General features: G+C 51.0%; 10 protein-coding genes across 10 annotated transcripts; 4 read left to right on the top strand and 6 right to left on the bottom strand.

Annotated features, from left to right (window-relative positions):
- Nucleotides 1-674: 674 nt before the first annotated feature.
- On the top strand, nt 675-1,839 carry M437DRAFT_84409 (uncharacterized protein; the record flags this gene model as incomplete). The annotated part of the gene is made up of 2 exons (XM_041028100.1): nt 675-1,149; nt 1,208-1,839. 2 exons carry the CDS (start codon nt 675-677, stop codon nt 1,837-1,839), a joined length of 1,107 nt encoding a protein of 368 aa, XP_040879726.1.
- A 990-nt stretch (nt 1,840-2,829) lies between these two features.
- Nucleotides 2,830-5,773, bottom strand: M437DRAFT_48354 (uncharacterized protein; the record flags this gene model as incomplete). The annotated part of the gene is made up of 6 exons (XM_041021644.1): nt 2,830-4,083; nt 4,131-4,488; nt 4,540-4,820; nt 4,871-5,190; nt 5,241-5,647; nt 5,697-5,773. The coding sequence occupies 6 exons, from the start codon at nt 5,771-5,773 to the stop codon at nt 2,830-2,832; spliced, it is 2,697 nt and encodes an 898-aa protein (XP_040879725.1).
- A 1,495-nt stretch (nt 5,774-7,268) lies between these two features.
- Nucleotides 7,269-9,026, bottom strand: M437DRAFT_48537 (SET domain-containing protein; the record flags this gene model as incomplete). The annotated part of the gene is made up of 3 exons (XM_041021685.1): nt 7,269-7,349; nt 7,464-8,543; nt 8,736-9,026. The coding sequence occupies 3 exons, from the start codon at nt 9,024-9,026 to the stop codon at nt 7,269-7,271; spliced, it is 1,452 nt and encodes a 483-aa protein (XP_040879724.1).
- A 722-nt stretch (nt 9,027-9,748) lies between these two features.
- On the top strand, nt 9,749-11,824 carry M437DRAFT_48235 (phosphatases II; the record flags this gene model as incomplete). The annotated part of the gene is made up of 4 exons (XM_041021621.1): nt 9,749-9,812; nt 9,863-10,183; nt 10,239-10,467; nt 10,519-11,824. 4 exons carry the CDS (start codon nt 9,749-9,751, stop codon nt 11,822-11,824), a joined length of 1,920 nt encoding a protein of 639 aa, XP_040879723.1.
- Nucleotides 11,825-12,859: 1,035 nt separating this feature from the next.
- On the bottom strand, nt 12,860-13,276 carry M437DRAFT_84405 (uncharacterized protein; the record flags this gene model as incomplete). Its single annotated transcript, XM_041028099.1, has 1 exon — nt 12,860-13,276. One exon carries the CDS (start codon nt 13,274-13,276, stop codon nt 12,860-12,862), a length of 417 nt encoding a protein of 138 aa, XP_040879722.1.
- Nucleotides 13,277-13,727: 451 nt separating this feature from the next.
- M437DRAFT_48921 (Aldo/keto reductase) lies at nt 13,728-14,837 on the bottom strand (the record flags this gene model as incomplete). Its single annotated transcript, XM_041021748.1, has 2 exons — nt 13,728-14,720; nt 14,784-14,837. 2 exons carry the CDS (start codon nt 14,835-14,837, stop codon nt 13,728-13,730), a joined length of 1,047 nt encoding a protein of 348 aa, XP_040879721.1.
- Nucleotides 14,838-15,572: 735 nt separating this feature from the next.
- On the top strand, nt 15,573-16,910 carry M437DRAFT_48428 (uncharacterized protein; the record flags this gene model as incomplete). Its single annotated transcript, XM_041021661.1, has 1 exon — nt 15,573-16,910. One exon carries the CDS (start codon nt 15,573-15,575, stop codon nt 16,908-16,910), a length of 1,338 nt encoding a protein of 445 aa, XP_040879720.1.
- Nucleotides 16,911-17,169: 259 nt separating this feature from the next.
- M437DRAFT_65956 (uncharacterized protein) lies at nt 17,170-17,854 on the bottom strand (the record flags this gene model as incomplete). The annotated part of the gene is made up of 2 exons (XM_041024665.1): nt 17,170-17,371; nt 17,433-17,854. 2 exons carry the CDS (start codon nt 17,852-17,854, stop codon nt 17,170-17,172), a joined length of 624 nt encoding a protein of 207 aa, XP_040879719.1.
- Nucleotides 17,855-18,775: 921 nt separating this feature from the next.
- Nucleotides 18,776-19,475, bottom strand: M437DRAFT_65955 (uncharacterized protein; the record flags this gene model as incomplete). The annotated part of the gene is made up of 2 exons (XM_041024664.1): nt 18,776-19,357; nt 19,410-19,475. The coding sequence occupies 2 exons, from the start codon at nt 19,473-19,475 to the stop codon at nt 18,776-18,778; spliced, it is 648 nt and encodes a 215-aa protein (XP_040879718.1).
- Nucleotides 19,476-20,146: 671 nt separating this feature from the next.
- M437DRAFT_48439 (SAPS-domain-containing protein) lies at nt 20,147-23,016 on the top strand (the record flags this gene model as incomplete). Its single annotated transcript, XM_041021663.1, has 4 exons — nt 20,147-20,845; nt 20,901-21,879; nt 21,931-22,226; nt 22,276-23,016. 4 exons carry the CDS (start codon nt 20,147-20,149, stop codon nt 23,014-23,016), a joined length of 2,715 nt encoding a protein of 904 aa, XP_040879717.1.
- Nucleotides 23,017-23,543: the final 527 nt, after the last annotated feature.

The raw sequence follows: 23,543 nt of genomic DNA, 5'->3' as shown, positions 1-23,543 counted from the left end.
TGTACGCAAAATTCGCATTGACCAGGCAACATTGAATCGCGGCTTCCTCCATATTGGATGGAAAAATCGACTTTCAGAAATCGCGGACCATCCGAGCAAGCCTTTGAAACAATCAAAGATCTGTAGAGGCCAATCGGTACTCAAATGGTTGCAAGTCAGCAGACTGAAGACGAGTCAACGGGTCGTGACAGATGCATGCTGAAGTGGGAGTGTCGTTACCATGGAGAGCGCGTCACAGTGGAAGCTGCCTTTCGGCCTTCCTGGATATTTATCTCGAGTGGTTCGTTCATTCCAAACTTGTACGGCTGTTCAATGTCGATATCATCATGATAGAGTTTCACCACTGAGCGATGGAGCGCGCGTTTGCAGAGCTACAAGCATGTTTTCTTGTGGTTGAAGAGGCTGCGAATCAACGCGCCTTCTGCCTGATGCTGCCTGCCACTTTTCCCAAATGAGGCAAGCACCAGGCAGAAATTCGACGCTTCTTCATCAAGTCACCAAAAGACAGCGTCTCAGCTCGTGTAATTCAGGCTGCACCATCGCCACCTGGGCCGTGAATAGAATGGCTCTAGAAACATATAATCAACAGTCAGGTAGGTCGTAAGTAAGTCAATTTACCAACAATAAACTACCCTTCAACAACTCCTCGACAATTTCACCATCTTATTCTCGCTATGGAAGCTTCAATGCCTGCAGGTCTCAGTCCGTCTCAAAGACTACAAGTGATTGGCACTTCAATATACTCGCAATGTACGGCAACAGCACAGTCTTTGGCGTGGTCACTGCTCGGCCAAAAGAGGAAGTGCGATGATCTTGAGGGCGACGACCACAACAACGAGGAATCGATAAACGAATCAGAGTCAGCCTCGCCTTGCCGACAATTGCGAAAGCGCACTCGAATCTCTTACGCAGAATTTGCCGAGTCCGACGTCGAAAGTGATGCAGACTCGGGCTACAGCTCCGATTCATCTGTTGACTGGGCCTCTCCCTCGAAGCAGACTAAGCCTAAGCGCGCACGCAAGGAAAAGCCTGTGAAGGTCTTCCCTTTCTTGTCTTTGCCTAGCGAGTTGCGCAACAAGATTTACTCGTTGGCCCTGGAGGACCCCGATGGTATGGTCTTGCATGAAGGCTGGCGTGCCACATCGTCGCGTGCCAAAACGTTGCCAATATCACGACTGCGAGGACAGAGAACGCTATGCTGGTATAGGCAACCTAGTATACTCGGATCAGGGCTATCACAGCCAAGAAGGGCAGGCTTCATGCACGTTGATCCCGTCCCTACTTGCTGTGAACAAGCAGATCTATGCCGAAGCAGCAGCGATACTCTACTCACAACCTCTTCACTTCGTCAACACGACGGCTTTACACAGCTTCCTAGCGCCCTTGAGCAACCAAACTGGGTCCCTCATCCGCAAAATAACCATCCACAACTATGAAAACTGGGGTCGTGGAGTAAGAAAGGCAATGAACGTCTCAGCAATGACTCTTCTTCGCAGCTGCAGCAATCTCGAAACGTTGCGTATCGAAGGGTTTTCAAATTACTACTGGCACGGCCGGTACTGGAACAAACCAACTACCCAAAAAGCCGGTAAAATCGAGGGCACTGGCATAGCACAGCAGATATATCGTGATGCTGCTTTCTGGTTCGATACTATGGGGGCCGAAAGGGCGCTGCGAGTATTGGATATATCTGGCCTTCAACGTGACACAGGGGATGCCAATGACGAGGAAGCACTGAGAATTGCCAATGTCGTTTTTGTCGAAGAGTTGACCGCGCTGATCAACAGAAAGGGCAGAGGCATGAAAAAGAGCAGAAAACCCAAGGCCACTCGTGCATAGAGAGTAAAAAAGAGTTCGCTTATACCTGGCAGTTGTCGATATCATCGTGTTCTATATCTTCACGCCGATTTTGTCAATACCGATTTATCGATTGTTTCCTTCAAGCTTGACCACCCTTCGCTTTCCAAGTCTGTAGGCCATATTCTACAGAAGAGAACACTGACCACCCCACTCTATGATCACTGCACCCCCACAAGCATTTGATACATATCTACATACCTGACACAACCCACCCATCATACCGAAACCTACCCTACTCAAGCACACGGCTCTCACTACCAAACATGCATAAAAGCTACCCCCAACTCCGAGCACAACCCATGCTTGTCCATTTTCCTCATTAGTCACAATACCCCTCCTCTTGTTCCCTTGATGATCCTAAAGAAAACAAACCGGAAGGCTTTTTCAGAGGTGTGTGTATGACCGAACAGAGTCTAAAAGTTAGTTCAAGGTGGGGGGTTAAAGCAAATACATGTGTACATGTCAGGCACGAACAAGAAAGGATGATCTCGTGAGGTTCCTTTTCCTCGGGTCTGGGCTCTGTGCTTGAAGCCTCCGGTCGTCCGAAGAGGGTGTCGAGTGATTGAAAATGGAAATTGGCTGCGCAACATGCTTAAATAGCGTTGATTGGTTCGAAGTGGGCTGCGAAGTCGTTGCCTCTCGGAGTTCGAATCTGGAGAGAAGGGGGGTTTGGTGAGGCGGTGAAGCAGATTTGGGATGCTGATAGTGCGGATTCTTGTTTCAGTCATGGACGGCGCATACGCTAGAAAGGACGTGGAAGGGGAGGAACGTATGAGGTGGAAAGAGTCGTTCACAAGAAATAGATATATATTCAGAGTACCCGAGTGCGCCAACTATATACACAGATAGATATTAATCTGCACAAAAAGACTCCGATCAACGGAATACATATATAGACAAAGATGGTGGGGGTATAAACAAGAACAGAAAGTGCAGTCTCAAAAGAACACTAATCGTTATATCATTCCCTCAAGAGGCTTGAAGAACAGCGGTGCTCTCGCTCCACATGCTGTTCAATATGCTGTGCTCGTCGGGAGTCATGTTTGGCATGACTATGCCTGCATGGTAGGCTTCGCCGTTGGTGCTGCTGGCGCTGCCCCAATCGTTGCCAAAAAGCTCATCGCCAGTAGCAGTGCCATCGTCGTCGGTACCAATGCTGAAGACACTTTCGGGATGCGCGATAGTACCAGCCATGCTGCAGGTCATAGTATTGATGTCGGAGTTTGTGACAGCCCAGACATCAGGGGGTGAGTGGTGCCACTGGGGAGCCGGGTTGGGTAAGCTTGTAGCCATGGGCGTCATGTGCTTGACATTTTGGTGGTTGTGGGCGTCAAGAAAGTCAACAGGTGGTCCGCCATAGATGTTGTCGAAAATATTGGTCTGTCCGTTGTCCAGCGAACCGAGTAGACGTTCCCAGTCCGAGGGCTCCTGCTTGATGGATGCATGGGTATCAGGTGAGTGCGTACGGGTAGGAACGTTGCTGAACGAGAGATAGTCCAGGTTGAGCTGCTGCTGAGGGAGGGATCGAACTGGTCTAAGGTTTGGTGGCGCTGAAGGTCGGGCGGACGCGGGTAGTGGTGCGGGGGAAGGATTGGCGGGGCTGTATGCGGGTTCAGAAGTCGCGACCTGGGGTATGTTGGGCTGGCTCTGAGTCTGGATCGCATCGTGGTGCAGTGAGATGTTGGGGAAGGTTGCTCTTCTTTGGTCATGGCGATCGAAAGGGTTCTTGGCCATGAGTTTCTGAGCTGCTGCCTTGAATCGATTCTTTTCTGTCGGAGAAGAACTTCCATGGTTCGACAAGCCCACAGGGTGAACAGCACCATCAGAGTTGTGGCGCGACAAGCTCGGCTGTTGATGTTTTGTCGTAAGCTGTGTTGGCACTGAAGGTGTGAGTTTCTGGAATTCAGTTGCAGAAGGTGCCTTGGTCTGTGTCAAGATTTTGACAACAGCTGAAGTCATCTTCTGGTTGTCCTTGACAAGCTTGCTGCTCTCTCCGAGTTCCAGGCTCTGGAAGAGAAGACCCAGCCCAGATAGAACGAGGAGCTCATCTTTGTTGATGCAAAATGAGAAACTTAGCCCTCTCTCGCTCAGCAATTCAATAATTTGGATGATATGCTTAGAAGATCCTGCCACTGCAAGCACAGACGACGAAGCTCTTGGGCCAAGAGAGGCGCACACAGCTGGGCGGTGAATCAGAGCACGAATGAAGTGGTAAGTTAACGACTGTGATGATTAGCCAATGATTATATCGTGATGTCTGAGTGACATACCAGCAATGGAGAACGGCTGCTGACAGTTCCGGTCGTCGGTTTGTCATTTGCGAAAGGAAGGCGCAAGTGTGGCGCAAGGGCGTTGTGCCACGCATCGAGTTCTTCCGACAACGCCGAGAGCTTTTGCAGCGAGAGCTCGTATGAAGAACGAGCAGGATAAATCTCCTCCAACACCCGAGAAAGAATACGGGCAGCACGGAAGAGTGCAAGAGCACTAGACACTCTAGTGTACTCACCAGGGCAAGGGGCCTTGAATCCAGTCTCGTCAACGTATTCCTCATCAGCGTCATGAGGCTCCTCGCAGTGGACGTCCTCATCTTTGAGCTGTTTGGGAAGACCTAGAGTGACGGCGGAGAAGCTGTTGTGCGTTAGTCTTGTTTGTCGACGAGACAAGTTTTCCAAAACCTACCAGTCAATGGTGTACAGAGACCAGAAAACCTTCTTCCTCATCTCGCTAGTGGAGGCACCCAACGCAAAACGCTTCTGTGACTGATGCAGACCCAATCTAGAAGAAAGAGTAACGGCGAGTGCCTTGTAAGTCAAAAGCCTGTCATAATCACCACGCTGCATGCAGTATAGCTGTGCCAAGACAAGGCATTGCAACGTGGGCATGCTGTGATCCGATAGTATCGTGTCGATAGCTGCCTGCCATTGTGTCTCGAATGATAGAAGTCCCGCTGCGTCGCGTGACTGGGAAGGAAATGTCAGCCATGATTTAATATGATCGCGGTGTTACTTACACCACTAGACAAAGCAGCAATTCCAAAAACAAGGTTGAGCTGAGCATGGCTCCAATTGTCCACAATGTTCTCAGGAGCGGACATGTAAGACTGGTAGAGTTCTAGGAAGGTGGGACGATGCAGAATAGGGAAGACTGGTGCCCACTCCTGGAAGAAGATGCCGATTAATTGGTCGGATTCGAGTCTGGCAGGGGCCTTCCAGACGATGGGATCTGAGAGGGGGTCACGGGGTGGGATGTGAGTGCTTCCGGGTAGAAGATTCTGAACGTTGATGGCTGGCGATGCTCGGCCAAGCTCCTGAACTCGTTTTGAGAAGGCGTCTGTCCAAAGTTAGCGGCGAAGTCGGTTGCGATTGTGGAAACGATTGCACCATAGAAGGCCTTTCCGCTTGAGTTGCCGGCAAAGTGGGCGTTTGTGCCATTGCCATCGAGCTGGAGAGTTTGTTGAACTTGAAAAACGTCTTCGCTGACTATGTTTGGTGAGGGAACTGCTGGTGAGACTGACGGCCGCCGCGGTGAGTTCTGAAAAGCAGATTGTGAAGAGGCCGAATGCAGTTTTGACAGCATGTCAATCTTCTCGTCCTTTTCGTCGAGCAACTCCTTCAATTCTCTGACCTCCGCTTCCAGACTTCGGACTCTTTCCTCAAGCGACTCTGTGTATCCTCTAGGGAAGGCGCGACGGCTCAGCTTGTCGCTAGTCTTGCACTCGAATCCGACGCTGGTACATTGCGAACAACTGGGTCGGATTCCGTCGCATCTGATCTTCTTGCTTCGACATCTGCCAGGGCATAAGCACACGCGGCAGAAGGCGGATTCGACCAACATACCTGTCACAGGCCTGTGCAATACGGGATTGGGAGCTCGACCCAACCTTGATGACCTTCATGGGTAGGATGCCTGGCATGTTGCCGGTATGTAAACGTGGATGAGTGTGTCGTCCAGTCGTGTATGTGTGAGTGTGATGGATATCGGTCGGGGGGATTCGTGTTTTAGGTGAGCACGAGATAAGCGGCGTTCGAGTTGGGGATACCGAAGGAATGGTGCATGCGAGAGAAATCGGGCTAGAAAGTAGGGTGCGTGGAAGGAGGCGTGATTTATGGTTATGTAGGTACGTACAGAACCAAGTGTGGAGATCTCGTCGTGACGAAGAGACAAGAGACAAATCGAACCAAACGCGGGACTCGAAACATAGTCCAATCTGGGGTGAGCACACACAACAGCGGCAACCCCCAGACGCCAACTTCCTCTCAGGCCTCTTGGAGAGACCAGACTAGACCCAAAACGTAGACAAAAACCTCGGACCTGTATCGGCGGTTCGTCGTTGAACTGTCTGATTGGTCTATCACGCAAGACTGACAACCCTGCCATGACCGATACTCTTTGCAGTTGCGGGGGAGCGCTGGACGCGTTGGACGATCATAAAGTCTAACATCATTGATGGCGCTGAGTTTGAGGCGGCGCTGCTTCGTAGCTACTCCCGCAAATTTCCGATTGTCATTGCTTTACATATGCATGCAAGATATCGAGATGTCTGAGACTTCACTCCAGTCCTGATCAATGGCCAAGAATCTCTGAACAATATCGCTCATGGCTGCGGTCCGCGGTGCCGACATCCAGAGCGACGTAACAAGGACGTTTGTCAGAATTCGGAAGCGTTCGAGACCAGGGCTTAAGGTCATCGCAGAAACCGGGGGAGGCTGTTCCGAGTGAAATTTCAGTCATCGGCGCACATAAGCTCAGTATACGTGATACGTGAATACGTATGACCAGATTTGTCACATTTCTATGAATGCGATCTGCGGCCGAATTCCCCAGAGCCAAGTGTTTGGGCAAGTATATCAATCAGACATGAGCTTGATTCGATGGACCGTCATGTGGGAATAACAGTCATCATGACACAGGGAAAGCTCGGCCTTTGCTCAGTCAGTATCGGCAGTTAGGCCTCCCAAGGCCTGAGTCATTACTACCAAACTTGATTGATGTCGTGACCTTGTAGCGCGGCCTTTTTGGTGTACCAACTTGCTTGGATTCTTTCGTTTCGAAGCTTGCCATAACTGTTGATGTAGATCTTTGGTAGAATTGGCCTATTCTGTAATTTACGAGCGTAGATCATGCTCATGACTGTCGAGCTGCCGGGGCTCGTACCGCTCGGTAAGCTGTCATAAAGCCATGGTGCCATGCAGAGTTCGGAGCACCACGAAAAGGGGTCATCAGATCTCCAATCAAAACCACGCTGCCTCGTGGAGATAAGGTAGGCGTGGGGTTCCGTGTACGTGCGTAGGCGGTGGTCATAGAGCAACAATTACTTCACCTTCTGGCTTCAAGCACACTGCTGCGTGGGGTAACATTTTGCTGTGCCCTTGGATTTCTGATAACTGACTAATTCAGAGCGACCATTTTCAGGAGAAATCTTCATCTTGATCAACGTCTGGCCCCGACAAGTATCTCAACACAGTCTCACTTTGCATGAGTTGAAGTTTCTGAAGAATGAGCCAGTTAGCATGTGGAGTCAACGTGTATGCTCCGTGATGCTGCCGGAAGCCGTCCATATCAAGGTGCAGATCATCGGAATTGGGTCTGTGTTGCCGACATACCTGATCTTCGTAGTAGCTGTAAGCTTTTTCCAATAGCTCACTCTCCAGCAATCTGAGTCGTTTTGCAAGATGCCAAGCTCGCTCCCTGATGCCAGTGCCATCGCCATGTTGCGTGGCATCGACTCGATCATCTGACCCATAGAGGTCCTGTAGCTGACTCGCAACTCGTTCCTGTAATATGCTCACAGCTCGGAGATGATAAACATCCCACAAAGGGTCCTGTTCTAGGATAGATCGAAACCCCTCAAACCCGTGCACCGGTTCGTCTTGCCATGTGGCTATCAGCTCTTGAACGCCGTCGACCGTCTGCTGGATCCGAAATGAGAGTCCATCCTCCTCATTGACACAGATAAGCCAAATATATGGGCCTTCGAAGATCACGCCATCCTCAGCGTCGACGATCTTGAAGCCTGGAGCGCACTTCGCAACTGCCGATTTGGCTCGTCGTAACGGGTCGTCTTCTGGGATCGATAAGTCAAGAAATAGCTCACGGGCAGACTCCATCTCGTCCTCAATGAAGCCGTAGGAAAAAAGCATCTCGCAGGCGCCTTTGTCATCACCGTAGGTGATGGTTATCTCCCCATTCTGTTCAATGCCCTTTCCATCGCGTAACAGCAACACTGCGTTACCTTGATGGTCAACCTCATAGATAGCAGCTGTGCCGGTGCCGGAAGAGTGGTTGGCCATATCGATACAGGGTACCATGCAATCGCCAACACCAGGATACTCGAGTGCTCGGGAGCGGTAGAAGGCGTCAACTTGTAGCCAGTCGTCAAATTCAATGATGCCGTCAACTTCGTCCCACCATTGTTCGGCGCACCATGGTATGTTCGATGTTGCGTTCCGAAGTTGCTCGAACTCGCGATTGAGCGATTTGAGCTTTGCGGTCAAGGCAGGGGCAAGTGTAGTGCCAGTCAGCAGGTCGCACTCAGCAGGCGACCAGAAAGTAGGGAGCATTTCCATCGGCAAGTATTTGACATACTCAGTGAACGGGCCTGACACGCCCTTTTTATTCTCGACAGAAGGACATGCAGTAAAGGATTGCATGAGCAGGAAAGACAAAATGGCGCCTCTAGCAGTCTGACACAAGGTCAGCTGTTGTTGGAAAGAAGTGGTGCAAGACGTAAAGGCAAGTTGTTTGTGGCAAAGTTTTGATATTGTGGCCTATATGGTTGTGTCGAAGGATACTATATCCCGTCGGTATGAAGATAGGGCATGTGCTAAGGGGGAATAGGTTCGAAGTGGAAGGAACGAATATGCCGAGTTACCTACCCTACCAAATTCATCCAGGCCATCAAGGACAGCACGAAAATCAGAATCAGATTTTGCATGCTGATGAATTCTCTCCAGACAAAGTATGAGATCTCTAGGTATGGTCATGAGTGGAGGTTCATGGCCGCCTTTGAGATGGCGCTTTGCAATGACAGTCGAGCCGCGGTCCTCTTTACCAGGCAAGGGCCCAATAGCAACGCCATCAAACGAGACATCGTTAAGGGAAGCCCACACAGGAAGAGTGTCGACGGGCAGAGACAACCAGCCGTGGAGTTTACCGTCTCTGATCATTCTTGCAGAACATGCAAGAGGCTGAAAGGTGACGTATACTGGGAGATTGTTGTTGGTATGTAGCAAGCAGAGAGCACGAGTGGTCGCCAGGCTCGAGGGTTGCACCCAACAACCAGAGCGTGAACGGTAATTGAGCCCGTGCACTAGCCACACCCCCCGATGATGATGATGATGCACGACACGCTGCGACGGGAGTCGAGGGCAGCTGCTGGCTCGGTGCGCATGACCACCAGTAAAGGTGTCTATCATAAAAGACAACGGTAGTCACAGGAGTGTAGCCTCACGGGATTGAAGCACAGGGTGATTTGTGTGCATGTCTCGGACAAGAGATGTTAAGACAGCATGACTAAAAGCAGCAAGAGGCTTCCGTAGCGGGGAGCGTCTGGAATTGGGGGCTCGGGCAGGGCCAAAGCTTGCTTTTCCCTTGGCGATGCACTTGTTGACATGCGGATAAACAACAACATCAAAGAGTCGAGCTTCAAATGTGTTGATCCCAGGTCCATTGTCGCAGACATCTTTACTCGACCACTCCAACATCCAGTTATTCTTTTCTTGATGCTGTCTGCGCCACACTGACAACTTCCCCTTCTCACCTCGCCGCTTCATCCCATCCTCGCCGCCCGTCCCGAGGCGCACCGCTGTCTCGCTGTCGCAATCCCTCGACCTTCGCCTTTGCACGCAGTCGCACAGCTACACCCATAGCATTTCTACCATTCATCACAATGCCTCAATCCGATAGCCCTTCGGCTGCCACAAGCTATGGCCAGGTCATTGAGTACATCCAAGGTCCGTGTCGCAACCACCATACCATCTACCACCCGTTCTTGGTCTGACAGAACTAGACCGCCTCTACTTGGCTTCATACACACACAAGCCCAATGCGCAAACGCCCTTCCCATACACAAACAAGTCCGCCAGCAAATCGCCGTCCAAGCGCTCCGCCAGATCCCAGTCAACCACAGCCGCCGCTACCCCTTCGCTTCCTCCAGTATACTTCTCGGTTGACAAGCACTTGCTTTACAATGCTTTCCACGCAGACTTTGGCCCGCTACACATCGGCCACCTGTACCGCTTTGCTGTCATGCTGCATGAGGTGCTCGGAGACCCCGAGAACGAGGGCAGACCGGTCGTTTTCTGGTGCAACGCCGACTCAAGGAGTATGACTACATTGAATCAACCCTCGATAGCGTAGATTACTAACTTATGGTCCAGGCCGCGCCAATGCTGCTTGCATTCTTGCTTGTTACATGATTTTGATTCAGAATTGGCCGCCGCATCTTGCCTTGGCTCCCATTGCTCAGATGGATCCTCCATGCATGCCTTTCCGCGATGCCGGCTACAGTCAAGCTGACTACGGCCTCACTGTGCAAGACGTCGTCTACGGTGTGTGGAAGGCAAAGGAAGAAGGTCTTTGTGGCCTCAAAGACTTCAGCCTCGAGGAGTGAGTGCCAATCTTCCCTTCATCACAGAGTAACCACTAACAAGCTCGCAGATACGAGAAGTACGAAAGAGTTGATATGGGCGACTTCAACTGGATCTCTCCTTCATTCCTGGCTTTTGCTTCTCCTCAGCACCAACCTACTCGTGTTATTGCACCCACTGACCCCGAGTGGGCCAACCTCCCTCGCTCCCTTTCTGCTCTCCACCGCTCAACCTCAATTCCTCAACCATTCAAGAACGTTCTTTCTCACTTTGTTGAGCGCGGCATTGGTCTCGTGGTCCGTCTCAACTCTGAGCTTTACTCGCCTTCGTATTTCCAAGCTTTAGGCATCAAGCACCTGGATATGATTTTCGACGACGGTACCTGCCCTCCTCTCAGTCTGGTCCGCAAATTTGTCAACCTCGCGCATGAGATGATTACTGTCAAGCGCAAGGGAATTGCTGTCCACTGCAAGGCTGGTCTTGGAAGAACCGGTTGTTTGATTGGCGCGTACCTGATCTACAAGCATGGTTTCACCGCCAACGAGATCATCGCATACATGCGCTTCATGCGTCCCGGTATGGTTGTTGGCCCTCAACAACACTGGCTTCACCTCAACCAGGGCACTTTCCGTGAGTGGTGGTTCGAGGACACCATGAGAGAGAAGATTGCTGCCTCCATGGTTCCTGCGACTCCCACAAAGGCCACTTCTGGAAACAGCAGACGTCTTGCTAGCAACGGTCAGACTTTCACTCCTCCCAACGGAAGCACCAAGCGTTCAGCTCTTGGTGAGATCAGCCACATCAATGAGCAGGAGCCCGCGTCTTTCGCCAGCAGCACCAACAAATATGCTGTCAATGACGAAAACTTGCCTGCACCTACACCCGGTCAACCTCGTAAGACTAGCAAAGTTTACGGTCATGTCTCCGGACGCAAGGTCACCAGAACTGAGAATGAGCCTTTCGAGATCAGACCCGACACTGAGATTGTCAGTATGCAACGCACAAGCATGGGCGAGAGTGAAAGTGAGGAAGAGCAAGCACTGCGTGCTCTTGCCTCATCACGAAAAGCATCGCAATCACCAATCAGCCGTAGCGGCAAGCGTCGGGCGGTTAGCTGCACCACGACGACCACCACGACAACAAAGTGGGGTATGGACGAGAGCGATGTCGAGAACCGTCTCGCAGAGATCCATGAAGACTCAGCAAGCCCTCGCAAACCTAAGACGCCTTCAACCAGATCTGGCAAGGGCGACATCAGCATCGGCAAGCGTAGTTCACCGTCACGTCGCAGCACTGAAGGCAAGACCAGCGTTCGCAAGACAAGTGGTCGTGTCGGCAGTGTGGGCGCCAATGTCCCTCGCACTCGCGCGTCGTGAATGAGCAGCATCTGATTTATGATGTTTCATCATCCTTTTCACCAACCACAGCGTGCTCTTTTCCTTACTGCATAGCATCTGTCAGCAAGCGCCATACCAGCATCCAACGTGCCTATCAATTTTGCATCCGCGACGACAAAATACCAGCGCATCTGCATAGCGGTCTTCATCCTCACCAACACGGAAAGACCCACGGCTCTTCGTCTTATGATAATTGGCAGTTTCAAGTCAAAGTCTTGACTGATTCAACTCGCCATTCAAGAGCTCGATTTCGTATCTCCTTGATCTTTCTTCTTCTCTTGCTGTTTGGATTTGGCGTTTGTGTTCCTTCTTTCCTCCTGTTTTTTCCAAGGCATAGTGGCATTTCGGAGTCTCCTGGGGCAGCAAAGTGCAATCGGTCGCACTTTAGGCGTTTTTCATGTTTACGGATGGTTGTCGAGTTCTAAGGAACAAGAAAGTGTGGGGAGGCCAAAGGGGATGTTGATGTTCATGTTTGGGGGATCGCTTCTCTTGATCTTGTGTTTTTAACGAAATTTTCTGTCTCGTAGTTGTATGAGAGACGATGCATTCGAAGGGCTTCTTATCCTTGCCATAACTTCTTCTTGATGTCTTGATTGTGCTTTGGTGGTTGTGTCTGCAGGTGAAATGATGGGATGTGCTTCGCTGGAGAAAGGCAATAACGTCGACCGCGTATTCCTTAATAGTGTGATTGAAACATATCTTCATTCTTCGGCATCAAGAGACAGAGTCTCAAGGACATATAACCACGATCTTGAATGCATATGATAGCCGGAAGGGTCATCTTCACCGTCGTTGATGACCAATAATATTGCTGTAAGGACAACCCTGATCTTGACACGAGCAGAATGCTGAAGTAAAAGATTTCTCGAGCTTTGAACAGAACAGCTCTAAATCATGCAAGAAAGTCCACGTCTCGCTTTGAACCTTTCCAACTCCCATCTACTTCCTGTGCCCATGTTGATGCCTTGCAGCCATGCTCAATACCCTCTAGTCTTCGAACCCCACCACCAAAATCTACTCCTTGACATAATCCACAGGCAAATCCATACCCACCCTCCTAGCCGTCAACCTAACCCTCTCCTCCTCATTCATATTCATACCAGGATTGTACCTCTCCACCAGCGTAACATACATCCTCTGTGCCTTGAGATACTGCGCCAATTGTTGTGCTTCTTGTACCCTCTGAAGCGGTGTTTTGGTGGCACCGATGGCGTCGAGACCAGACGAGGTGGCCATGGAAGAAGAAGTGGATTGGGAGTCTGAGAGGCTGGCGCGTGTGATTGAGGACGTGGGGGTTGTGCTGGGGACAGAGGCGAAGGTGGTGCGCAGGTGAGTTGCGAGGGGTGAGGGTGTGCGTGAGGTACGGGGAGGTAGTTCGCGGAGGAGGGAGCGGTAGAGGCTGCGGAGGGTTGTGGGCGTTGGTGTCGACATTGTGTTACGATTTCGTAGTGTTTGTGTCTTGTCGAGGTTAATGGAGTTGCGCTCTGTGGTCGCTACTGAGTGTTGGTGTCGGAAATGGAGGTTGTGTGCCGAACGTGAGTGACCAAAATTGAAGGAATAGATCTAATTTGTTTGTCTTGAAATGTAATTTGAGTCGTACTTTGGGGTGTGATGGTTGATAGAAGATGCGGCTTGCATGAATTGCGGCGAAAGATGGGAAGCTTCGGCAGTGCTTGGGCCACTTTCCGCTCTACAAAGGTACATTTTGGCCCATCTTCCGGCGAACTCACAACCTCTTACTACAGAGTGATACATCGAAAGCTTTTAATCGTAACTACCTATGCACTGCCATTCGTAGCTTATTCGTTCGTGACTGAAAACATCAAGTCCCGAGGCTTCAAGATTGTATACCATTTCCGACCTCTTTTTCTCGGTTTGAAGATTACGCCTTGTTACCAAACAACGCTTCGTAAGTGTCGTAAGTGTACTTGAGATCTAAGTGCCAGTAGTTTGGTGTGGTTGGGCATGTAATCAACCAGGCCTCGTCCAGAACCTTGACAACCTCCTCAGGAAGAGGACCCTTCTCAACATCCTTGAGGTTACCCTCTAGCTGTTGCAGGCTGCTGACACCAATGATGATACCGTCGTTACCACCATCCTTGATGTTGAGTCCGCTGTGATGGACCATCCAGCGCAGTGCCGTCTCGATCAGAGTCAGGTTGTGCTTCTGGACAACAGGTTCGATGACACGCAGAGCATCAAAGGTGGCATCTCTGAAGTAACGCTTGCGGTACATGCCACCCATTCTGCCGACTGCGTCACTGTAGCGGCCTTCAGTAGGCACTTCACTAGACTTGTACTTGCCAGAGAAGATGCCGCCAGCAACAGGGTTGTAGACAACAATGTCCAAACCATAACGACGGCAGACGGGAATCAGCTCTCGCTCGATGCTGCGAGTAATGGCGTTGTACATGCCCTGATAGATGGTAGGACGAACCCAGTTGTTGTACTTGCAATGCATGACACACTCGGCCACCTCAAAGGCTGTGAAGTTGGATAGACCCAATTGAACAAACTTGCCCTGCTTGTGAGCTCTGTTGACAGCCTCCAGAGTTTCTGTGAAAGGAACAGAACGGTCTGGAGCGTGAAGGTAGAAGATGTCGACACAATCAGTTCCCAGCTCAGCCAAACTCTTGTCAAGAGAGGCGAGGATACTGTCTGCCTTGTGCATGCCGGGCTCGTGGGGATAGCACTTGGTAGCCAAAGTCAGACCACGTTCCTTCCAGCGAGCATCTTTGGTCCAGGCTTCCTGCTTTCCACCGACATAAGTGCGAGCAGTATCGATTTCATTGTAGCCTTGAGATTGTAGATAATCCAGAGCCTTGTTGTAGTCGGCGAGATCAGTTTGACGAGCACCAGTGTCGGTGTCGGGGCCCTTATCAATGTTAGCCTTTGTGAAATCGGAAGATACGAGTATGGCGGTTAAGCTTGAGCTTACAAAGGTCATGGTCCCGAGGATGACTCGCGGCTTGCCGGTACCTGTGAGCAACATTCTGGATTGATTCTGTTGGAGACGAAGTGAGTTTCTAGTTGAGATTGAGACGTTTCTCAATGACTTGAATGAAGAAAGAAGTGGCTTGAACATGGACAGAGCGGTATTTGCAAGTGGCAGTGGGAGTGGGGACCCCTCATTGGGGGTGACGAAAGAGGCAGCTACTATGGAGATAAGCTAAAGACCGTAAAGGCTACTGTTGCCGACTTCCTGCGGCAGGAGCTCGCGCGCTGGCTTGTGACAGTGGTGGATGCTCGAGAGGTCGAAGAGAATAATTATCAGCCTGCAACTCTGAATCAATCATATTCACGGAAGGAACTCGTGGCCAAGTGTTTGAGAATCGACTTCCCCAGCTGACGCAGGCCCCAAGACGAAACCCAACGCCCGGAGCGCTTTGTGGTGGAGTCCTTAACGAGTCCATCAGCCTCCTAATCACGCAAGCAGTCACGTTGCACTCTTCTGCCACCCATCCCTTATCTAAACAAATCAGGCACCGAAGCCAGTGCAACCGCGTGCATGCATCCAAACAAAAAGTCTTTGGTCCCGCCGCCGAACAACCCTAGCGCCCATTCGTCGTCAGCTACTAGTCCTGTACATATTTCTAGGGACACATCTCCCTTTACCGACCTACCCCACCCTGATGCCTTAGAACTCGACGACTACAACAAGCACGGCGCCCAGGACGACGACGACGACTTTGCTTGGGACGACAACTACGACCAAGACGATACAGCCATGCCCTCAGATCTACGGCACTCAGACAGCAGGTCGCATAATGCTCCCTTGCTCTCACCGGAGAACAAGCATCGAGACTATGCCTCCCCTCCAGGCAGTGCTGCCCTCCGAGAGCGCCGCTCACGTCTACGAGAACGCGACCCCGATGTAGCTGCTGCCCATGCCACCAAGCAAAAATATACATATGCTGCTGCCTTCTTGGTCCTCAGCTTGATCTCCTTCACGATACAGACAGAGACAGCTGTCTACATTCAACATTCATTACATTGGAACAAGGCATACTGCATGCTATATCTTACCCACGGCAGCTGGATCCTGCTATGGCCCACACAACTAGCCATTCTGCGACTGCAGAAGCTGAACATGCCCTGGGAGTCTTTCTGGCGCAGACACAAGGCCATCTTGCGGAGCACCGCCCAGATGGTTGAGCATCAAAGATTGGACATTCCACACCACATGCAGAAGCAGTCTCCCATTCCATACTTCATCAAGATGACCTCCTTTGTCACTTGCGCACTCACTGTCGCTGGCGGCAGTTGGTACGTTGCTGTCGATTTGACTACCGCCTCTGACTTGACTGCCATTTACAATTGTTCCGCCTTTTTCGCATACGCTTTTGCTATTCCCCTGCTAGGAGAACACTTCAAGTGGAATAAGGTCTTCGCCGTGGGAGTTGCCATTGTTGGCGTTCTAGTTGTCGCTTACGGCGACGTCAGCCCCAGCAAGCACGGAAGCAAGTCCGGTGGTGGCGCAGGTGGCCCTACCGCTCCAGAGCCTGAGGAAGCATCCAACCGCGCCCTTGGTAACCTTGTTATCGGTGTCGGCAGCGTGCTCTATGGCTTTTACGAAGTCTTGTACAAGAAACTCGCTTGTCCACCCGAAGGTTGTTCCCCTGGCCGCGGTATGATTTTTGCCAACACTTTTGGCTCTTTAATCGGCCTCTTCACCTTGACTGTTCTCTGGATTCCTATCCCAATTCTTCACTTTACCGGCATCGAGAGATTCGAACTACCTACAGGAGAAGCGGCATGGATGCTTCTCATTTCTGTCATGGCAAATGCCACATTTTCTGGATCTTTCCTTGTTCTTATCTCGCTTACATCTCCAGTGCTGAGCTCTGTCGCTGCTCTGCTGACGATCTTTTTGGTTGCTGTTGTGGATCAATTGCTTCCCCCACCACTTAATCAGCCCTTGACTGGTGCTGCTGTTGCTGGAGGTTTACTCATCATTGTAGCATTTTTGTTGTTGTCATGGGCCACGTATAGAGAGATGGCTGAAGAGAGGCGGAAAAAGGAGAATGAAGCTGAGATTGAAAGTGATATTGAGAGCGTCATCTAGAGAGATAACTTTTGTTCATCGAGGATGTTCTGCTCGCTTTCTATAGATGTGCTTTTGCATTCTTGGAACCATTTGTGATAGGAGGAAGTTTTGTGCATATAGCTAAACTACAAGCATGGGCTGCATTAGGTTGGCGATTCTCCTTCTTGCAAAACACTACTCTTCTTCCACCTTTGAGATACACGCGAACGAGACATATGTTATTGTCTCATCAACAATTCAACAGAGATTGTATAAGCGAGTAAGTTGTATCTTGTCCCTAACATCCGGTGAGCACCTTGCTTGCGGCAGCCTTCTCTGCACTATCCATGGTCAAGCCATAGTAGTACTTGACCTGCACCCAAGCACGAACATATTCGCATTGATACGCGACTCTCGGCGGCAGCCACTCTGCAAGATCCTGATCGCCCTTTGCCTGGTTAAGGCTATCCGTAACAGCCAGCAATTGAGGACGAGTAAGACTGTTTCAAGCACACAAAATTAGTCAACTACACTTCAGAATAAGCAAGATTATAAACTCACTCATTAGCAAACTGCTCTCTCCTCTCATTCGTCCAATCCTTGGCCCCAGAAACCCAGGCCTCCTTCAACGGCACCAAATGATCAATATCCAAATCCGAAGCTTGCGTCCATGTCTTGCCATCGTAATCAGAATACCAAGAGCCTGAAGTAGCAGCACAAGAAGAGGAAGTCACAACATCAGAGCCATCGCGTTTGAGTACTGTCTCGCGGGTGTTGCATTCGCCGGAAATGGTGATCCAATGTTTGAAGAGGTCGCGGTCGTAAGCTGGGGTGTTGGATTCGGCGGCTACTTTTATGGAGGACAGGTATTGGATTGCTGTTGCGGCGGAGACGGGTTCGGGGAGGTTGCCGCGGGGGGAGAGGGGGGCTGCTAGTGCAAGACCAGAGGTTGCTGCGAGGAGGAGGATGGATTGGGGGACCATGTTTGCCGTTTTGGCTCGAGGCGATGAGATCTTATGAGAAGTGTGAGATCGAGTGAATGGGAGAGTCCTTCGAAGGAGGCGTCGTGGAGTTTATATGATGGTCAAGAAGAAGCTTGTGCATTCCAAGCCCAAAACCATTCTTCCGTCCAATGAGTACATTCTACCGACGAGTCAAGTTACTGATACTCGGCAGTCGCCTATGGAATAGTGGTCTCGTGCAAGACGACACTCAAGATACCCAACCGTTATCACCACGTGTGCATACCTACGATGAAACACCTAGCGACCTTCCACTTTGAGGGCTGTATGGAGAAGACGCGACTCTAGCCAAGAAGCGGTCAACCCCGTGGACCTGCATGTTGATATACAAAAGGTTCGAGTGGTGGTTGATTGCCAAGACTGCAGGTGGTCGATCAATCAGCACGACGGGGCCAGCGTTTGCTGTTTCCCCAGTCTGATTCGCTGTCGCTGTTCAACTGGACTGCACATCCTCAGAGTCTAAAGATGATATGATTTTTTCGGTGTCTTGATGGTACAAAGACCTCGCTAAGAGCCAAGCGAGGCAACATAGCATGAAGCAGATTGCACTCGGGTAAGGCCTCAACGAGCTGCAAGGAACGCGAATGGCAAGGAGCGAGAAAGACAAATAAAGACAATTTATAAAGTCAAGAGAAAAGAAGGATGCACCCACAAGCCTCGGATAACATTGGGCGTTGACAAGAGGGATGGCAAGTTTGGCTCTGGCGAGATTCGGCAAGAAGGGTGGTGAGCAAGAGCTTTCACGCCCATCAAATGCATTTGTGTGTTACGAGTTGAAAGTAAAGATGGGTACAACAGTTGATGAGAGCGGTATTGGGTATCAAGCGAGGCGTCGTGATTCATAAGGACAAAGATATGGCGGGCTTTTGGAAAGAAAAGAGCTTATCCAGCGGCTTCCTTGACCTTGTTGGTCTCTGGTGGTTCGTCGATGAATTGCGGAGGAGCGTTTTGGTCCATCATGAAAGCAGGCATGGAATCGGCACCCTCGTAGGAAGCTTCTCCAAGGTCAACCTCCTCGCCTAAAGCCTCTAGCTCAGCATCCAACTCGGCCTCGTCAACATCTTCCGGTACATCGTAGCTGCGGCTGATGCTCTCTTGAATCTCGTTGCCAATGTCCATCAGATCAGCCATCTCGTCCTGGAGTTTGTCGATCTTGTCAATGTCGATCTTGCCGTACTGCTTCTTGAGTTCTTTTGTGGTGGTCTTCATGGCGTCTACGGTGGTCATGGTGTTGCGCAGGTTGTCTTGCATCATTGTTGCTTGCTCCATGTTCCATTGTTGGCTCATGAGCTGGTCCTTTTGACTCTCGTACATGCGGCGGCGTTCGAGGCAGGCCTTTGCGCGCTGGCGAATGGCGTTCTTGCCGGGGCCATCACGCATGCGGGAGAGCTTCTGCTGGTAGGTGGTCAACTCGCCGTTGATCTTTGCAATGTTGACGTCGATTGTATCGAGACGGGTTTGCATCTGTTGGCTGGTCAGTATGACGAGCACTCGTGGGGGAGTGGCAGGCACCGACATTGCCGATGGCATCGTTGAGGGTGGGCTTTGGACCCGTGTTTCTCCCGCCAAAAAGACGATTCATGGTGATGGGAAAGTCGTTTGCGTTGCTTCGTGTGGAAGTCGGTAGGTAGTCGTTGTTGTGTTTGGTGGTGCTGTGGTTGTATGCACAATTACGATGGCATTGGCCAAGTCCAAGGTTCCCCCACGCTTGGAGCTCCGACCGGCAGATCGGCGGGCGCGCGCTCGGAGGCCGTCGTCAAGCCCTCGCAGGCGCAGCGCACAGGGCACGAGGCCTATCTGGGACATGTCCGTTGTGACCGTGTCTTCTCACACGAGCCCGTCGTCTTGTGCTTAAAAGTGATACATCTCGCTGTTGCAAGATATTGTTTGTTGTCTCGCCAGGATATCTGTGTCGAGTAGATAGTAACACACGCGGCAAACACCCACAAAAGGCCCGACATCGCCCTGCCCATACAAACACAAATCTCCGCTTGGCAAGCGTCTCCAAAGGTCCTCCTCGTTCACGAGCCTCGACCAACTTTGGCCCTCCCTCTCTGTCCAGTCTGCCCTGCCCGACGACCTGCCAACACCACTCCCCAGCTAGGCTCCACCCTGCGCCCAACACCCACAGCCCACCCTGGCATGCTCAAGCCAGTCTACGACGTCAATCTCTGTCTCGAAGCTCCCAATCCTAAACTCCTCCCCGACCAAAGCCCTTGCTCCGCCCTGGAGTCAGGCATCACTTGATCCACCATGTTCTGGCGTTTCGGTGGCTATGCCAACATCTCCTCAATCGACTCCATCCTCGAGAAACCCAATGTCTCCCTTGACGAGCTGCTCGACGAGAGCGACCTGATCCAGGAGCTCAAGCAGAACAACTCCAAACTCATCGAGTTCCTCAGAGAAGAATCCACTCTCCAGACCCTGCTAGAATACGTTGTCGCCGACAAGCCCCCGCACTCCGACAAGGCCTCATCTACCACCAAGGATGACGAGCCCGACAGATCATCTCCTATCAGCTTCTTCAAAAAGTCAGCCTCGCGCTCGCGCTCAAAGTCTATCAACAAATCAGACGCTGGCGGTGATGTTGAAGGCGACGAGGAAGATAAGGGTGAAGTCTTGCGCAAGAAGTACGCATATGTCGCCTGCGAGGTCCTGTCTTCGGATGTCTGGTCTATAACTGAGGCCGTGCTCGAGTATCAGAACTACCTTCGCGAATTCTGGCACTATGTCAGTCGCCCTGCGCCACTCGACCCTCTGCAGGCCGGCTACTTCACAAAGGTCAACGAGTCTTTGCTGGATAAGAAGACGGATGAGATGCTGGCCTTTTTCAAATCCCTAGACCACATTGTCCCTGACATGCTGCAACATGTTGATTGCCCAATGATTATGGATCTGCTGTTGAAGATCATCAGTCTGGAGAAAGCCCCAGGAGGCCAAGGAATCGTTGATGTGAGTCGTGTCGTTCCTTCTCTTATACCTAGAATTGCTGACAGTTTTCCAAAAGTGGTTACAAACACAGGACCTCATTCCCGTCCTTCTATCATACCTTGGTCCTGAGAACAGCGCTTCTACTCAGACAGCAGCCGGCGATTTCTTGAAAGCAATCATCACCATTTCTGCAAACGCGACCACTCAGGATCAAACCGTCATCGGCCCCAACGAACTAACCAGACAACTCGTCTCTGATGACTGCACAACTCTTTTGATTAAAAACATGCTCTCAGGAGGCAACTCGTTGACAGTTGGAGTTGGAATCATCATTGAGGTCATTCGCAAGAACAACTCGGATTATGATCTTGACAACCAGGTCGGCCCCGAGCCTAGAACGACCGATCCTATCTACCTCGGAAGTCTCCTCCGTCAATTCGCGAAACACGTTCCCGATTTTATGCATCTGATCAGAAGCTCTGGTGCTCAGAAGCCTGGGCTCAAAACTGCTTTTGGCAAGGAGATTCAACCTCTAGGTTTCGACAGATTCAAAACGTGCGAGCTCATGGCCGAGCTTTTGCACTGCAGTAACATGGCTCTTCTCAATGAACGTGGAAGTGACGCTCAAATCAAGCATAGAGACGAGGAAAGAGAAAAGCTTAAGCTGGAAGGACGCCTCACAGGACAACCCATCGAGGGTTCTTCGTACGACGAGCACGAGCCATTCGCAAGCAGTGTTGACAGCCATGGATTCCATCATGCACAAAGACCGGAAGACGACCTCAGCGGATCGCCCGAAGAGATTAAGAGACTCGAGGTGCAGAACGCGTCCGAGGAAGATGGATTCGAGAAAGTGGCTGTCTCAGATGCCGACGAGTTCAATGAGATTGCAGCAGATACAAGTCTACCGCCTCTAACCAAACAGGATGACCCGTCGAGCATTCACCACGTCCCGAAGGAAGCATCTCAAGACGGCACAACCGTTCTCACCGAAGAAATCAGCCAACTACAAATTGACAGCCCTGAGCAAGAGGGTGATGTTCCTCAACCTGAGGGTAAGCGCCGCGTCTCTCTGTTGACCCAGCAGCTTCAACAGCATATTCAAGAATCTGAGCTCAATTTCTCATCAGATCAACCCGAGACCGCCCAAGAAGACACAGACATGCTCTCGCACCCCGAGGACAAGCCAGCACCTTTGTTTGCTAGTCCTAGTAAGAACACTCAATCTGTGACAAGCTCCAACGAAGAAGACCCTAGCCATAGTACGGCTACGCTGCAACCCGACCCTCACACTACAGAAGGCGATAACGGGCTTTGGGAGGCCGATGTGGATGGGACGCCTGTTGTCGGAGATCTGCTCAAGATTATGTTTGTTGAGCACCAAGTTGTCCCCACAATCCTGGTAAGCTTCCTTTTTGCTTTAGACGTTGTTTGTTATACTTATTTTGCAGGACTTCTTCTTCCGCTTCCCCTGGAACAACTTCCTCCACAACGTGGTATACGATGTTGTACAACAAGTTTTCAATGGCAGTTTCGAGCGCGGTTACAATCGCACACTTGCCATCGACCTCTTCTGCCACTCTAGTTGCGCCGATTTGACTTCCCAGGCCGACATCACTCAGCGCATTCTCGATGGACAAGCCGCTTCCGACAATGCGCAGAAGGAGAAGGGCATGCGTCTTGGTTACATGGGCCACTTGACCTTGATCGCAGAGGAGGTATTGAAGTTGCAAGATCGTCAGCCGCCGGAGATCCTGGGTGAACAGATTATGGAACGTATCACCCGTGACGAATGGATCCAATATCTCGAGACGACGCTCTCCGAGACCAGAGATCGCGACAATGCTGTTCTGGGTGGTGTGAAGCCTGACCAAGGATTTGGTGCTCGACAAGTGGGCATGGGCGCCAACAGCATGCTCGGCCAGGGCAACTTCTCTGGCGGCAACAACTCGAGCGCTCTTTCTAATGCAGGCCTGGTGCCAGCTGATAGTTTGGCGTTGCAAGAGGCGGGAGATGCAAGCAGCTACGACACAGGATCCTCAGGCCTGCTCAGTGGCTTCGGTAATGGCGACGACGATGACGACGATCTCGAGGCATCGATAACCGGAGAGAAGAGGGAGAAGGCGGTCGATGATGATGAGCAGGTCGGTGAACTCTCGTTTGACGATGTCGACATCAACCACTTCCGATAAATGCTACTCTGCACGCACACTACACACACTTCTTCTTGCACACTGAAAGATCTGCCTGTTTTCTACACAAGCGGTTTTTATCCCCTGTCCTTTTGCCTTGTCTTTGCATCTTTTGTTGTGTATTGCATGGGAGAAAAAGAGGTGGAAACCCAGCTCCAAACATCTCTGATCGGCGTCCTTCGGCTTCTGTAATGAGATTTTGGCAATAACGATTTGACGACGAGATTTTAGTCTTCAGAGGCAGGGACGAAAGCTTCTCTTTCGCTCCTGACTTTTGAGTCTATAATCTCATCTGTACTATACAAGATTTTTTACTGTTCATCTTCTTCCCATCCATACCCTCTGCACACACATCCATCCCTTTCGTGTCCTTGTTGAAACAGGCTCTCTTTACCAATCCACAGACCCAAACCATGCATCCATTGTCAGGTACGCACCTTTAGCACAACAAGCACAAACTTCCTCCCAGTCCACCAATATGCAACCTTACTAACACGTTGCTATACAGAACCCTCCATCTCCTGGTT

The sequence above is a fragment of the Aureobasidium melanogenum genome (genome assembly GCF_000721775.1).
Source record: "Aureobasidium melanogenum CBS 110374 unplaced genomic scaffold scaffold_10, whole genome shotgun sequence".
NCBI classification, from domain to species: domain Eukaryota; kingdom Fungi; phylum Ascomycota; class Dothideomycetes; order Dothideales; family Saccotheciaceae; genus Aureobasidium; species Aureobasidium melanogenum.
The sequence above is the reverse complement of the archived record's forward strand: the minus strand, read 5'-3'. Positions and strand labels throughout refer to the sequence as shown.